The 16,393-nt window shown below is 34.9% G+C and overlaps 2 protein-coding genes across 7 annotated transcripts in view; one reads left to right on the top strand and one right to left on the bottom strand.

Annotated features, from left to right (window-relative positions):
- The first annotated feature begins 1,843 nt into the window (after window positions 1-1,843).
- epdl1 (ependymin-like 1) lies at window positions 1,844-8,083 on the top strand. The gene is made up of 6 exons (XM_051898570.1): window positions 1,844-2,075; window positions 3,353-3,387; window positions 3,681-3,815; window positions 5,862-6,048; window positions 7,549-7,636; window positions 7,747-8,083. The coding sequence occupies exons 1-6, from the start codon at window positions 2,000-2,002 to the stop codon at window positions 7,880-7,882; spliced, it is 657 nt and encodes a 218-aa protein (XP_051754530.1). The 5' UTR covers window positions 1,844-1,999; the 3' UTR covers window positions 7,883-8,083.
- A 586-nt stretch (window positions 8,084-8,669) lies between these two features.
- Window positions 8,670-16,393, bottom strand: part of dctn1a (dynactin 1a) — a 23,438-nt gene continuing 15,714 nt past the window's right edge. For all 6 annotated transcript variants that reach the window (XM_051898564.1, XM_051898566.1, XM_051898565.1 and 3 more), the window contains 12 exons: window positions 16,265-16,333; window positions 14,728-14,940; window positions 14,476-14,637; window positions 14,265-14,396; window positions 14,051-14,176; window positions 13,389-13,531; window positions 13,128-13,291; window positions 11,822-11,952; window positions 11,559-11,739; window positions 9,833-9,906; window positions 9,665-9,754; window positions 8,670-9,590 (listed from right to left, as the gene is read on the bottom strand). In XM_051898564.1, the coding sequence (XP_051754524.1) occupies window positions 9,453-9,590; window positions 9,665-9,754; window positions 9,833-9,906; window positions 11,559-11,739; window positions 11,822-11,952; window positions 13,128-13,291; window positions 13,389-13,531; window positions 14,051-14,176; window positions 14,265-14,396; window positions 14,476-14,637; window positions 14,728-14,940; window positions 16,265-16,333 (1,623 nt within the window). In that variant the 3' untranslated portion in view covers window positions 8,670-9,452. The remainder of the gene's footprint in view (window positions 9,591-9,664; window positions 9,755-9,832; window positions 9,907-11,558; window positions 11,740-11,821; window positions 11,953-13,127; window positions 13,292-13,388; window positions 13,532-14,050; window positions 14,177-14,264; window positions 14,397-14,475; window positions 14,638-14,727; window positions 14,941-16,264; window positions 16,334-16,393) is intronic.

Genomic DNA, 16,393 nt, shown 5'->3' with positions numbered 1-16,393 from the left:
TCCTCATGTGCCATTTAAAAAGCATGTTTAAAAGCATGTCAGTTAATTCCTTTGTATTCACCTAAAGAAAGTGTTTATTTTACAGAAATGGTTGGTTATTTGTTCAAATTATTGATATTTGTGACAAAAAAATCACATTATATTAAGCCAAGGTGCATTTTAATAAAAAAAATGCAAAACAAGTTTTTCATTTAAAAGAAGACAGAAGCCTCAAGTATATAATTTTGTAAATAATTTAATTTATTTAACAATTGTGTAAGTGATGGATCAAACAAAACTTATAAAAAACAGTGGTTTAATTTTATTTCTTTAGAAAAATAAATAACAGACTTAGCCTTGAAGCAGGAATGAACACTGGGTAACAGGACTGAGTGTCCATATGTGTGAGAAAGAGAGTGTGTACATGGCTGTGTGAGAGAGATTTCTGTGCTGAAGGGATGTGCTGTGTGCTAGTAGTTCTTCACAGGGAAGAAGCTGGAAAGAGAGAGGAGAAAAGAGAGGGAGAGAGAGGGAAGGAAAGACAAAAAGGGTGGAAAAGAGAGGGTTGCGGGTGTGTTTTACTCCTTCCCTTGCAGCATGCCATGGGTGTGTGTTTCTGGCAACTGCATAGTATGGGTTCTCTCTATCTTCTACAAAAGATAAGAAAGACAAAGACAAAAAGATTAAGTCACGTCGTGGTGGACTGTCTCCCTGCAAGTATGGCATTCACATCGTAAAACTAATCCTAAAAATCTACAATTTAAGTAATTTCAACTGTAAAACTCATGATACAGGTGAACAGTATTATATCAGCTAATATTCACATTATTAAATCACAAATCACTCCTGTTACTCTTAACTCTGTCCTGTTATTTTTCATATGAGTAACAGGACTGAAAGTAACAGGATTGAGTTTTTAAGCAAAAAATGATGAAATACATGATATATGGACACATGGCGTACATGCTAATAGCATGAGGACACTGAGCAAATACTAGTGACTTACCTAAAGTTAATATTTTTAAAATAAATAACATCTAAGAAATAATTTAGGTAACAGGACAGTACGTTGAGATTGACCTTCTCAGTCATAGTTACAATTTCATCAAATATACAGAAATTAAAATGAGAGAACTTACTTTTGGTCTTCTCATGACCTGCATAAGATCCAGATGATGCAACTTCCTGTTGACAATGTGTCTTCTGGAATGTTCCAAGTTTTTTAGAGGAGGAAATGTGTGAGGGTAACAGGACTGAGTGAAGACCTGGGGACACGACTAAAATGTGTATTTTATATAACATATTATGGATTTCTTTTTTTTGTTTAGCATCGATGGTGTATGGATTAACACAACAATGCAAAAATAATAAGATTTTTGAAAGATTTTAATGATTATATTTCATGATAAAGTTTAGGTTTAGACAGCGGGGACATGTAACAAATGCTATTTTTTTTAGTTTTCTCAGTAGTTTTTAATAATGTTTTAAATTATATATTTTAAATTTGCAGTTAGATTCATGTTCAGGACACTTTGCTTAATAATAAAATGTATTTTAGAGTTAATTTTCATACACATTTATAAATAAAATGTCCTGGGGACAGAAATGGCACGCATTCGGTGGAATGGCTCAGAAGTGTGTTAAAATCAGTCTCAGACAATGGACTCAAACACACACTGTTTCCATAGTGATGTGAAAATGCGGGACACATTTTTTTTTTTTTTTACATAAAGATTCATGATTTAAAAATAAAATATAAAATAAATATTTTTTTGTTTAACTTCACTTTAAAAAAAGTGGTTTGCACCGATTCTGTAGAATGGCCCATATCCTGATCCTGATCCGAACGAATGAACTGGTGGAAGTTCACTGGAGTCCGCGGACTGGATTTGTAAAGAAGGAAAAGCAGGCGGCTGGATTGTGGACTGAACTGTGAGTGAATGAGGAAGTTGTGGATGTGTTTACACCGACAGACGCGGCTGAAGGTCACTGAGGTTCAGTCTTCAGAGCTGCGAACATCATGAAGTCGCTGCTTTCTCTGGCTCTGCTGCTGGTTTTCACCGGAAGTTGTTCGGCTCAGAAGCCGCATCAATGCCGTAAGTGTGCTGGAATACTGATTCATGTCTGTAGGCCTAATTATCATCTGTATAATGACTATACCATATGATTATGTTCATGTAGGCTACCATATTATTTACATGGATCACAGGTGCTCTGAAGAATATACCATGGTACATGTCCGGAAAAAAACACTTTACAATAAGGTTTCATTTCTTAAATTACTTAACTACATTAGTTGAAATAACAATAATAAATCAATCTCTATTAATCTCAGTTAATTTTAATCTCACCATTCACTAATGCATTATTGAAATCAAAAGTATCTGTTGAAATTATTTAATGGACGTGAACTAATATGAAATAACAATAAACAGTTGTATTTTAATGAACTAACTTTAACAAAGATTAACAAAAACTGTAACAAAAGTGTGTTGCTCATTGTTAGTTAATATTAATGAATGCGTTGACCTTAACCAGTGGAGCCTTATTGTGAAGTGTTGCATTTAAAAAAAAAAAAAAAATGTCTATATGGTTTTCATTAAGTTTTAATATTAGTTGTATTTTATTTACTTTGAGTTATTTTAGTACTTAAACTTAAATGAGAAACGTTGCCGTAGCAATGCTGAAAAAAAAAGTTTAATAATAATATTAATAATGATAATACATTTTTTTAATAATTTATTTTATTGCAGTTAATGTTTATTTTATTTCAAATAATCATTTTTTTCTGTATAGTTTTAGTTTTAGTTAACAATAATAATGTTTGTTAAAAGTGTTAAAATTAGTATAATTAAGATTTTTGATTAAAATGTATTTGAATTTCTAAGTGTCAAAACTGTTTTTGAATGCAGGTCAGTATTTCAATCACTTTCAATTAGTTTTTCAATTTCTTTTAGGTTTTTAAAATTCATAAATTAAACTAAATTCAATGAGGTTTAACACTTGAAATAAAAAAAAATGTAAAAAATGTGCAAAATTTGCAGTTTTTTTTATTCAAATATATTTTATATTTATTATATTTTAGGTTTATTTTATATTTTTATGTAATTTAAATGGTCCTGCAGTTTGACATGAATATTTAAATGTAGTTAATGAGCTCATAAATACTGCATAATCATGCAGGAATTACAGTGATGTGTTCGGGCATTTAAACTGTCAGATTGTCTGTTATCAGATCTCAGAAAACAATTTGCCCCGTCCAGTTAAAGGGAAGTGACAAACAATAAAGCTAAAACAGATTCCAGATCACGAGTGCAGCATCAGCTTCATTAGTTGGAAACGCTGTTTAAATGTTGTGATCTTGCGTCGACAGGCACTCCGCCGCTGCTGTCCGGCAGTCTGAGCGTGGTGAGTTACCAGAGATTCACCAACACTGATAATAGTCAGTTTCTTGTTCATCAAATCATCATATCAGAATGATTTCTGAAGGATCATGTGACACTGAAGACTGGAGTAATGATGCTGAAAATTCAGCTTTGATCACTGGAATAAATTACACTTTACTATATATTCACATATTTCACTGTTTTTACTGTATTTTTGGTCAAATAAATGCAGCCTTGGTCAAATGTTTTCAGAAACATTAAAACAATCTTAATTATTCCAAACATTTGAGCGGAATCTATCTGTGTGTGTTTCAGAGCGCTCGAGACGGTCAGGACTGGGCGTTGGCCAAATATCGTTACGATGCCATTGGTCAGCGCATCCGTGTGTGGGAATTTGGACATGTTGACAACAGATCGTTTCATCTGAATATGCTGTTCCTTTTTCGAGAGGTGAAACACAATCACAATGTGAAACTACACTGAGGAACATCATTTCAGGGGTTTTTATTTCTCTTGAACACTATACATGTTCAAACACAAACCTCTGAAATATCAGCGTTACAGGAACAGAAACTGGACAGAAATTATGTATTCCACATCCTCAATGTTAATCAGCCGGAATATACTGTCAGAAAATGACATTCAAAAACATACAGTTTGTTTGTGTTTGGATGGAGCAGCAAAAGTGTAAAAACTATAGAGAATATAGCTGCGAGCAACAGTTATCGGGGTTCAAGCGCTTTAAGGCCTGTAAGCACATGCGTAAAAAGATACGTTTTATTTATCAAGCTTGTAACGACCAAGATTATAGATGGAAAAGACCATTTACAGCCAATAAAATTTTTTCATGTTATAGCGCCACCAAGTGGCCAGTTGCTGCATGCTTTTCCACGTGACCACAGACCGAGTCCGTACACTGAGTTTGGTGAAATTATCTCATTCCGTTCAAGAACGATAGTTTAGTGAAAGTGGCCACGCCCACTTCAAACGTTTTGGCGTCCCGTTGCAGACGTAAATTGAACTTTTGGCTTTTTTTCTATAATTATTGACAATCAGACTCTAGAGAATCTTTCTGCACTGGTTTGATTCCAATCGGGTGGAAAACCTAAGACAAGTTAGCAAAAGTAAAATAATCTCCAATATTTAACGATTGATTTGATTGACAGCGGCGGTTCTTAGAGGCAAATGTTGCTCAGAAAGAGGAGATCTATCTTACGGTATGAATATCGCATGCATGCTTGAAAAACCACATGGTATACAATCATTTACGCGCCTGAAAAACGTGATGGCGCCCCCCGGTGACTGATTTCTCACAGACCTCTAGGGCAGTGAGTCAAACAGGTCCAGCGTGTTTCGTTCCGATCGCCTCCATTAACCTTATCTGACAGACGCTCGAAACTCACTGGCTGATGGCAGCCGCGTTTTCGAGATACGCAAATATCCTCATAGAAGATCGCGGCACATTGGACAAAGACGCTGCATGCCAGTTTTCAAGTCAATCGGACTGACTGTTGCGTAGCTATAGCCTTTTTCATGTTTTTTTTTTTCTTTTTATAGCGCCACCAAGTGGACAGTCTCCGCGTCCTCTTTCACACGACCACAGACTGAGGCTGTACACTGGTGTACCAAGTTTGGTGAAATTATTTCATTCCATTCACGAGTTAAAGCCGTTTTAGTAAAAGTGGCTCCACCCACTCCAAACGTTTTGGCGTCCCGTCGCAGACGTGAACCGCAATTTCATCTTTTTTTCTATAGCTATTGACAGTCAGACTCCAGAGAATCTTTCCACACTGGTTTGCTTCCGATTGGCCGAAAAACCTAAGACTAAAGACTAGTTCGCAAAAGTAGTTTTTTCAAAAAATCCAAAATATCCGAAAATATAAGATACGCGGTTTAGGAGTTTTGAGCAATTTCGTACTTTTGACCGCTGTAGCGCCCCCGTCAGGTCGATCGGGGCGAGTCTTGGTGACGTTGTAGACGGTGTGAGTACTACCAGCCCTCAAAGTTTCAAGTCTCTACGACTTGCGGTTTGGTCTGACCGATCACTTTAATGGGAGAACGCTGATCTTTCTAACATTTACCAATGTACCGAGAGTACGAGTACTCTGTCAATATTTACTCAACAGAAAGTCAAAGTATGTAAATAAAAATTGACTAAATTCACCAGATATTAACTGAACTGAAACCCCATGCACAAACATATATGCAGTTGTTATTAATCTCGGGTGATAAAAAAGGACACTCAGCATGTGCGTTTGTCCAGTCAGCTTTATTCAGCAGCTTCACAGGGATAAACAGGAAAAACACAGAATCAGTGAAGCAAACTTCATCAAATATGAGACGAAGATCAGTTCAACAACTGTATAAAGTTTATGAGATTATGAAATGAGTTCACTTCAGCTATAAAACAAGTTTTGCTCTCATCTGGTAGCGTCAGTGCCGTCAGATGAATGATATGAAGAGGTTTGTGAATGTGTTTCTCCTCAACTCTCTCAGGGTGTGGTTTACACCATCAGCTACAGAAACAGGACCTGTCAGAAGAATCCTCTCCACACCGCCTTCCACCCGTCTCACATCCCTCACAACGCCTCTCTGCTGGCGCAGGTGGTTCTGGGAGGATCGTCAGGGCCGGGCGAAGGTCTGCTGGTCAACACCTGGACGGGAGATGTGCCTGAGACCGGAGGTGAGTCAAACTCAACACACGTCCTGACTGATTTCAAGCTATTCATTCAGTTCCAGCTTAAAGTTACATTATAGATTTACAAAAAGGGTGTTAAAACTAGTTAAAAATAAAGGTTGCAAAAGGTTTTTTTTTTTGCAGTGATTCCATTGAAGAACCATTTTTTGTTCCCCAAATAACCTTTCAGTGATCAGTTCTTAAAATAACCATGTTTTCTTAGTATGAAAAACATTTTAATAATCTAAAGAACATTTTATGCAATGGAAAGAGTCCATGAATGTTAAAGATTCCTCATGGAAACAGTGATGCCTGTAAAGATTTATTTTTAGTAACAGAAATTTGTTCTGCCCGTGTTTCATGAATGACGGTTTAAGGCACAATGATAATTCAAAGTGCTTTACTTAAAAATGATTGAAAATGATAATAAAGTTAAATAACAAATAAAAAGTATGGGATAAAAAATTATTTGAAATGTATTTAAAAAAATTAAAATAAAATAAATAAAAATAAAACAATCATGAAGGTGAATCAGAAATAAAAATTAAGGAATAAAAAATGATTTAAATGTATTTAAAAAATAAAAAATAAAATAAATAAAAATAATTGTGAAGGTGAATAAAAAAAAAAATTAAGGAATAAAAAATGATTTAAAATGTATTTAAAAAAAAAATCGTCAAGTTAAATAAGAAAATAAAGTAAGGAATAAAAAACTATTTAAATGTATTAAAAAAAATAAAAAAAACAAAATGATAAATAAAAACAATAATCATGAAGTTAAAAAGGAAAAATGTATTTAAAAATGTAAAATATAAATAATAATATTAATTCAATAAGCATGAATTCAAATAAGAAATAAAAAAGGAATACAAATGATATTTAAAATGCATTTAAAATTAAAAAAAAATACAGTGATAGATAATAATAATAATAATAATAATAATAATCATGATTAAATAAGAAATAAAAAGTAAGGATTAAAAAATATCTAAAATGTTAAATTAAACTAAATAAAATTATACATACATACATAATATCTGCAGGATGCATTTAAGATGATTTGCCATTAATAAAGCATTTGTTTACATTAGTTAACATGAACTAACAGTGAAAAATACTTTTATTATATACTATTAATCTCAGTCAATGTTAATTTCAACATTCAATAATGCATTATGAAAATCAAATGTTGCGTCTGTTAATATTATTTAATGGACCTGAAATGAAAAGTTGTATTTCATTAACAAAGATTCATAAATACTGAAACAAATGTGTTGTTGGTTAGTTAATGTTATTGTAAAGTATTACCAACGTTTTTGAGGTTGCTGTGAAACAACTAAATATTAATTTTCATGCAGATGTGAACCTTTTCCTGAGGAATAAAATCATGTCATTAGAAAGTAAAAGGGTTGTAAATTCTGTTTCATGTTTTGGATGGGCGAATGTTGAATCTTCAGCCGGAGCTTCACATTTAAACAGTCAATGAAACTCCATGTTTTATTCCAGGTAAATATATGGCCACCGTCACAGAGTTCGGCTGTATCCCGGTATCAACGCTTTACTACACAGAAGAGCGCGGTTGGATGGTCACCACGTAAGACACTTTATATATGATTAAAATACTTCAGTGTTTGTGTGTTGGTCACTGTAGGTCTTTTCTCCAGCCCAACAGCTCAACTTTAACAATAATAATGTGTTTTTCAGCTATTTTAATGGAGTGAGGGGGGTGGAGGATCCAGGGGAGTTCATTCCTCCGGCGTTCTGTGACGTCCAGGCGGAAGAAGAGATGCTTGACTTCTACAGCGCTTTCTCTGAGAAAGCCATGTTTAACATGCTGTAACACTGTGATTGCATTTTAATGATTTTAACAAGTTCAGAGGCTTTTGTTACTGTACCTTGTTTGCACTTTGTTACTTGTTACCTTGTTTGCGTTTTTCTTTTTAAATGCTTATGCTCCTCTTTATGATTTAATCACTTAATCCTTCTATGGTTCATGTCAATCAAAAGCACTTTAATCAATAAAAAAAAAGGGAAAATAAAATGTTTTTCTTTCTGTATTTTCTTGCATCCTCTTACTTAGAGATGTTGTAGTAGAGTGTTGTTGTCAAAATGATGTAAGGCTGAACACCGTTACTGACAATCCTCATTTTGGCTGCGTGAGATTCTCCAGCTTTGTTGTTGTTGAGCTGTTAAAGCTCCGCCCTCTTCTGGAAAGGGGGCGGGAGCAGCAGCTCATTTGCATTTAAAGGGACACACACAAAAACGGTGTGTTTTTGCTCACACCCAAATAGGGGCAAATTTGACAAGCTATAATAAATGATCTGTGGGGTATTTTGAGCTGAAGCTTCACAGACACATTCTGGAGACACCAGAGACTTATATTACATCTTGTGAAAGAGGCATTATAGGTCCTCTTTAATGAAACTTACCCACATTCAAGATTACACGAAGCTAGATTTTTTTTTAAAGCATATCTTTTGATATATTGCATACATACAACAAAATATTCTCGGAGCCATGAATTTCATGATGAAAGTTTTGTGAAAATGATTGGTGCTGGATGGAAACATTTTTAAAAACTGCTGGTGGGAAAAAAAGTTAAAAATAACAACAGTCAAACACTAAAATAAATTTTTCCCATCTTTATTGCAGTCATCTCCATTGAGAAACATGTCAAATGCATAAACTATTAAAACACTGAACCAACGAATCCAAGTGAATAAATGTAAATCAACCAGAGATCATATTTTAGAGATCAGAAGGTGTTAAATATAAGAAACAGTGACTGAAAACACATTTGTGCTTCTGTCTTGCATAAATCATGAGTGTCATTCAGATGGTTTCTGTGATAGTCGTGGATCTCTTGATTGTTGGTCCTTCGAGTCTAACGAAGCGCTAATATACGAGTGAGCAAAACTACCATATATTCATTACGTTCTCACTGATTTCCTACAGCGGTGCATTTTAAGTGAGCTTCGCTAGTGTTAGTATTCATTTAACCTCCTTCACCAAATCAAACGCTTATTCAAAAACTGACGACAAACAAACCGCGATGCTTCATGATGTGAAATGTGAGACCAGTTTCCAAACAAATAGACTAAATAAAACCACATTTTAACCAAGTTATAAACTTACAAGAAAAAAAAGTCAGAACTGTGAGATAAAAAGTCGCTATTACTTTTTTGATTTTATTCCTCTTGTTTCCCTTAATGGAAAAACATGTCTTTTCAAACCCATATGCTGTTATTGTTTTAAACAAAAGAAGAAACGCAATGAGAGTTGATAGTGTGGCGAACGATCCGTCTGAGAGTTGAATGGCTTTTTGAGATCTACGATCAGAAGACGAGCGGCTTTGGTCTGACTGGTTCCTGAGCCGGCGGGACAAGGCGTGTGATTGGCTGTGCGTGTGTTTATGTCATGAGGAGGCGGTGCACGCGCTGCAGCTGCTGCTGGGACAGGACGAGGCAGTGCGTCTGCTCCTGACCGCGGGCACAGGGGATCATCACCTTCCCCACCAGCACCGAGCCGCTCTTCTGCTCCTCTTTAGCCTGAGACACAAACATCAGGTTATTAACATGCTCTGATGTGTACAGATGTGTGTCGTGTGTTTGTGCGCTCTGACCTTGACGAAAGAAGCCGAGGGGAACGTGGCGAAGTCAGACGGCACACGAGCTCCGGGCTGCTGCGACACGACGTGCTGCGACACTTCAGCCTGAAACACAGACACATGATCAGTGTGCTGAAACAAACACATGGCCTGTGAGTGATGATGGCATGTGATCAGACTGACCTTCAGTTTATCCAGCGTGTCGCTCAGAGACTTCAGTCTGGCCGTCTGTTCCAGTAACTGAGCGCTCGCACTCGCTGCACACACACAGACACACACGGTCAGTATCCTTCAAACATGAGCGGTCAGCGAGAAGAAATTAATACTTTCATTCAACACATTAAACTGATCAAAAATGACAGTAAAGACATTTATAATGTTACAAAAGATTCTATTTCAAATAAATGCTGTTCTTTTGAACTTTCTATTCATCCAAGAATCCTGAAAAATAAAATGTATGACAGTTTCCACAAAAATATGAAGCTGTTTTCAACATTGATGATAATCATAAATGTTTCTTGAGTATCAAATCATCATATTAGAATGATTTCTGAAGGATCATGTGACACTGAAGACTGGAGTAATGATGCTGAAAATTCAGCTTTGATCACAGGAATAAATTAGTTTACTATATATTCACAGAAAATTATGGAAGCTCATTTACGGCACATAAGACATAAAAAAATAAATAAAACACAACTAAGTCAAAATTATGAGTATAGACTTTGTCATAATTATTACTTAGTATGTCAATGACTTTTTCATAATTTTGACTTTTTATTTCATAATATTGATTTTTTTTAACTCCTTCAGAACTAATTTTTTTTCCATTGAGCAATTTTTTAAAATCAACTTGATATTTGCTCTTCTTCAATGTAGAAATGAATCTAAAAAAATATTTCTGACAACACATTTTTTATTAGATTTTTTACATAAACAATTTTTCAAACATAAAAATCATCATTTTTTAAACACACTACACTTGTCTAATGATTCAGACTTAGTATGTCATAATTATGACTTCATAGGTGTGAAAATGGGCTTCCATAGAAAACTGTTATTTTAAATTTCAATATTATAAATACTATAATAATTAGTGTTTTTACTGTATTTTTGATCAAAAAAATGAACAGAAGAGACTTCTTTAAAAACACTAAACAATCTTACCAACACTTATATCCCTTATAATCTTAAATCATATATATATATATATATATATATATATATAAAAAATACTGTGCAAAAGTCTTAGGCCACCATTAGATGTTGTTTTAGCAATGGTATAATGACCATATATAATTATTTCCCAGTCTCTTTTTCTTAGAATATAACCATAAAATACAGAAAATTTGTATGAAGTATTAAAAACATAAACAAAATCAGAAAAAAACAGCTATTATAGGCTAAAGTGGTAAGTATTTAGTGACTTCCCCTTACACTTGAGCAATAACAGGAAACGTTTCCTTCTGTTAAACATAAATGGAACAGAAAAGGACTGGAAGGCCAAGAAAACTTTCAAAATCTGATGAGAAGTTTGTCAGAGTTTCATTTTTGAGAAAATGGAAGTCCAGGAGACATGTGACAGGAGGTCACACTAAATACTGATTTTTGCTTAAAGAAACAATTTTGTTCAGAATTTTTTTTTTTTTACATTTTGTGTATATATTTCCTTTATTTTCTGTTTGTATCGTAATAAAGACCCAAAAATAAATATGGATGGTCATTAAAACATTGCTAAAACAACAAAGCTGGTGGTGGCCTAAGACTTTTGCACAGCACTGTGTGTGTGTATATATATATATATATATATATATATATATATATATATATATATACACAGCTAGAGGAAACTACATTCTAGTTGTAGCATTACAGTTCCTGGCTTTGTATGTTTTGTATGTCCTCTGACCTGTGCTCTTGCCGCTGATGTCCACCACTCTCAGTCCGGCGCTCATCTTCAGCAGGTTCCCCAGCAGCAGGTCCGTCCGGCGGTACAGCGACCCTGACGCCGCCCCCTCTCCCATCACACCCGTCATGTTCGGCACCTGCAGCGGGGGCAGCGACGACAGCTGCGCGCGCATCTTCTCAGCCTGTAAGCGGAGGTCAGAGGTCATGAAGTGAAACCGCATGTGTTCTCATTCAGCTCGTACTGTGATGGAGGATTAAACTGACCTTCAGTCTGTAGTTTTCGCTCTTCAGCTGTTTGATGGCGAGTCGCTGCACGTCGATCTGCTGTTTGAGCAGAGGAGAATCCACGACCTGAACCGCACCGGAGACTCCGCCCACACCTGCAGACACGCCCCCTGAAACACACCCAACCAGCGTCGTCATCGGCGACTCAAACTATTACAAACACTGAAATAATGCTGAAATATAATTCCTAACTTAAACTCATTTCAGCGTATTTTTAATGTTTGCAATTTTCTTTTAGTTTAAGTTGAAGCACTAAAAATTACTAAACAGAATTAAATAAACACTAAAAATTTTTTTAAATGAAAAACTAATAAAATAAGAAAAGCACATAATGAAATTATTAAAAATGTAACAAAAATTAACATGAAAATGAAACATATAAGTAAAAGCTAATTCAAAATATTAATAAAACTAAAATAAAACTACAACAACAAACACAGACCCTCAGACGAGACGGGAGAAAAAGCTTTTCCAAACTTTGAATCAATATAATATATAATCATAAATATTGTATTCTTTTTTGTGTAACATTTTAATTTAATTCATAGATGTATAAAAATACTCAATTTTTAATAATAATAATTAGGGTTGTCAGACTTTAACTATATGATTATTGTGGCCAAAAGAATTAACAGTAACAATATTATTGCGATATCTACAAAAATGTTGAATAAGGGAATACTGTCAGTCAAATTCATCTTTAACTGTTTATTGTATATAAAAAAGATCATCATTTTCATGTTTGAGAGGTTTGCAGAAGCTGCAATATTACCTTTATATATCTGATTAATCTCATATATGATGCGAGAAATTAAGCTTTTCAAGACTTTGAATCAACTGAACCAACTGCTGCGCAAAATGATTCACTGTTTTACAGCGCTCGAAGCGCCACCTGCTGGTCAGAACGCTGTAAATGCAATGAAAACATGCATAAAAACAGCTTTTACACTACATTACAGATTGCAAACGCTTTGTTGAAAGTGTAATCTATTAAACAAAAAGAACAAATCATGTAATACCAATGAATATGACGTATCTGTATAATATGTGTTAATTTAATCAACTTTAGGGCCAATAAGAGGTTATTAGCTTCAGCTCTTCCTTTTTATTACACAAATGTGTCATAAAAATGTAGGACCCTGTGAAATCTGTTTTATTTTCCCCCCAAATTGCATTTTATTTTATTTTTTCTAAATTATGTTTTTTCTGTTTTAATTGTTCTTAATTGTTCTAAGAAGTTCAGACCAGTGCCGGTGCGGATGGATGGGAATGTGTGTGTGTGTACCTGCGGCGGCTCCTGTGACGATAGAGGCGATGCCAGACGCTTGCGGCCCACGGAAACCTTCGCCGGCTCGTGATTGGTTGTTGATCCTCTGTTTTAACTCCGCCTTCTCTGCCTCCAGTTGATCAATATCTGCCTGTAACGCGTCCATCGTCTCCTCAAACTCTCTACAGAAAGACGGGAAGAATCAGATGTAATGCGTTTAACACCGCAGCTATTTCAGTTGATTCCATGTGAGATAATGTAAATATGTGAAGCTCTCACTTCTCCTTCTTCTTCAGCAGATTGAGAGCGTCATCTAGTTTGGTCTGGATCTTCTCCACGCGCTCGTCTGCATCTTTCGTGGACGTGTCCAGCTTTTTCTCCAGCAAACTCAGACGAACGTTCGCCTCGCTCAACTCCTCGCCCTGAAGCAGACGAAACACACACCAGCTTCTTCACATATATACTATTATTTACTAATATATAATCATATATTTATTTATTTCATTTTTGTTCACACACATATACTTTGTAATTTAAAATCCCCCTTTTTTTTGATAATAATAATTAGGGCTGTTATGATATCAGACTCTTAATACACAATTATTGTGGCCAAAAGAATTTACAGTAACAATATTATCGCAGAATTTACACAAATTTTGAATAAGTGAATTAAAAAAAATCATCTTTAACTGTGTTTATTTTGTGTTGAATTAAATTGAGGATAATATAGTTTATATTATAATCACGCAGCTGAGATTTGCTGTACAGTATAAATGGTTTGACGTAATGGATGAAGTTTGATGTATAGATCCAATTATATTTATAGAGTTGTGTGATAATAGTTCACATTTTGAAATGGTATAAAAGTTTAAGCACTTGAGATTATTATATTACATTTGAGTATTTCTTGTGTATTATCGGTCTGTTTTCTGACTCCTGACCTTGATTTTGAGGGATTTTTTCAGCTCTTTGATGACGGTCTCTCGATCCTCCAGTTTATTTCCCAAACCCTCGGCATCTGTCATCTCCGCTCTCACAGCCGACGCGCGGATCTCCACTGGAGGGCGCTAAACAGACAAACACACAGCAGATGAGATTAGATCTTGACGGATCATTACTGTGCGTGAGAGAGTGTAAGTGTGTGTGTGTGTGTACCGGACGCTGAGGTCTCTCGGCGTCGTACTCTCCCTCCTGCATGGCAGTGGCCATCTTGTTCATGGTGGCGATGACGGCACTGCAGGACTGACGCAGACACTCGTACGGGTTCAGACCGTGAGCGCCGTAGACCTGTGGACACATACAGACTGTCACTGAAAGCGACGAAGCGGAGTGACAAGCGTGAGATGATGTGTGCGGTGTCGTGTACCTGCTCCACTGCTGTAAACGTCACGTCTTCCAGTTTCAGAGCCGTCAGTCCCTCCGGCTCCGGCAGCGGCGCGATCATCTGAGCGCCGGCGGCCGCCACTTCCTGCAGGACGGCCACCACACGCGTCAGCTGCTTCCTGCAGTCCGATAACGTCTCACCCACCTACAACACACAGTCATGATGAGGAGCGTGTGAATCCAGCCACTCCGAGATGCTGAAAATGTTTCAGTAATGATGTGTGTATTTTTGTACCTGAGGCGGGAAGGTGAGCGCGGCTGGTATTCCAGGAGCGTCCGTCCCAGGCATCCTCCTGCGGATCTTCTTGCAGAACTGCCGAATGTCCCCGCAGGAAGTGTCCAGGTCCTTCAGGAGCACTGAAAGCTCTGCCCCTTCCTGTCCCGCCTGCAGGAACGCCCGCAGACGGCCGACCTCTGACCCCATGCAGTCCAGAGCGCTCTGGGTGAACTAGAGAACAACACAACTGATCATGAGTCTGTCTGCAGCTGTGTGTGATTCAGAAACCTGAAGAAACCTTCCCTACTATCATTAACAAAACTAAAACTACTACTGAAATAAATCTGAAATAAAATATAAATATCAGAGTTAAAGTTGAGGCACTGAACAGGGTGATTATTACTGTTTACTAAACTTTAACTTGAATAAAATAACTAAAACTAAAGCTCAAATTAAAATGAATAAGAACTATATAGACATTTATGACAAAACAAAAAAAATTACTAAAACTAAAATGATAATAAATATTAAAAAAGGTAAATTATTATTATTATTATTGTTAACAAAATATTAATAAAAACTAAAATAGTAAATCAATAATACTAAAATAACACTGGCACTGAAATTACTAACTGGAAATAAATAAAAAACCAAATCTGAAATAAAAATAAATTAAACCTAAACAGTAATATTATATATATATATATATATATATATAAACATTAAAATAAAATTAAAACTGAGAAAATTAAAATAAAAATGACAAAAAAAAGTACATGAAACTACTAAAAATTAAACAAAAAAAAAAGAATGAAAAATGAAAATGTGAACCTAAATTGTAATACTTAAAAAAAACCCTAATAAAAGCACATACAATTACTAAAAATTAAATATGAAAACAATATGAATATGAAAATAAAATCTAATTCAAAATATTAATAAAAACTATAATTGTATATAAAGGGAATAAAAATAACACTGACAGTAAATGGAAATAAATAAAAAATAAAACTGAAATAAAACCCAAACAGCAATATTTAAATAAAAACATGACAAATTAAAATAAAATTAAAATGAAAACTGAAAAGTAGTTGAAGTACTAAAACATCTAAAACCAAATAAACTAAAACCTAATAAATATACTTATATATATATATATATATATAAAAACCTAATAAAATTACAAACAAACAAAATTACTAAAATTACTTAAAATTAAAATAATATAAAAATATATAAAAATAAAATCTAATTCAAAATATTAACAAATGAACTAGAATAGAACATCAATAATACAAACATGACACTGGTGGGATTATAAATAATAATAATAATAACAATATTACAAAAAAAAAAAAAAAATGAAAACTGGAAATATAAAACTTTACTAAATTATATTGCTAAAAAGTATGAATAGTATATACACAAATCATTATTTGAGTATTTTTTCTAGTATTTATTACAGCCGGTGTGTGTTCCTGCAGTCTGACTGAAATGTGACGAGATATAAATAATGTTAATAATCTTAATGAGTCACGTGATGTGGGTGATGTACCTTGATGTGGTCGGCCAGCTGTATGGTGCAGTCCTCCGGCTGTTCGGACAGGTGAACGCTGTACAGTTGCTGCAAGAACAAACATTCAGCAATGAACACACACATTCCACTGCTGTATTACTGTCATTA

The sequence above is a fragment of the Ctenopharyngodon idella genome, chromosome 7 (assembly GCF_019924925.1).
Source record: "Ctenopharyngodon idella isolate HZGC_01 chromosome 7, HZGC01, whole genome shotgun sequence".
Lineage (NCBI taxonomy): Eukaryota > Metazoa > Chordata > Actinopteri > Cypriniformes > Xenocyprididae > Ctenopharyngodon > Ctenopharyngodon idella.
Note: the sequence above shows the minus strand (reverse complement) of the source record. Positions and strands in the feature narration are given on the sequence as shown.

Coding starts and splice junctions, on each gene's coding strand:
- epdl1 (XM_051898570.1), top strand. CDS start 2,000: ATGAAGTCGCTGCTTTCTCTGGCTCTGCTGCTGGTTTTCACCGGAAGT. Junction 3,388..3,680: donor TGTCCGGCAGTCTGAGCGTG/GTGAGTTACCAG, acceptor TGTGTGTTTCAG/AGCGCTCGAGACGGTCAGGA. Junction 7,637..7,746: donor CGCGGTTGGATGGTCACCAC/GTAAGACACTTT, acceptor TGTGTTTTTCAG/CTATTTTAATGGAGTGAGGG.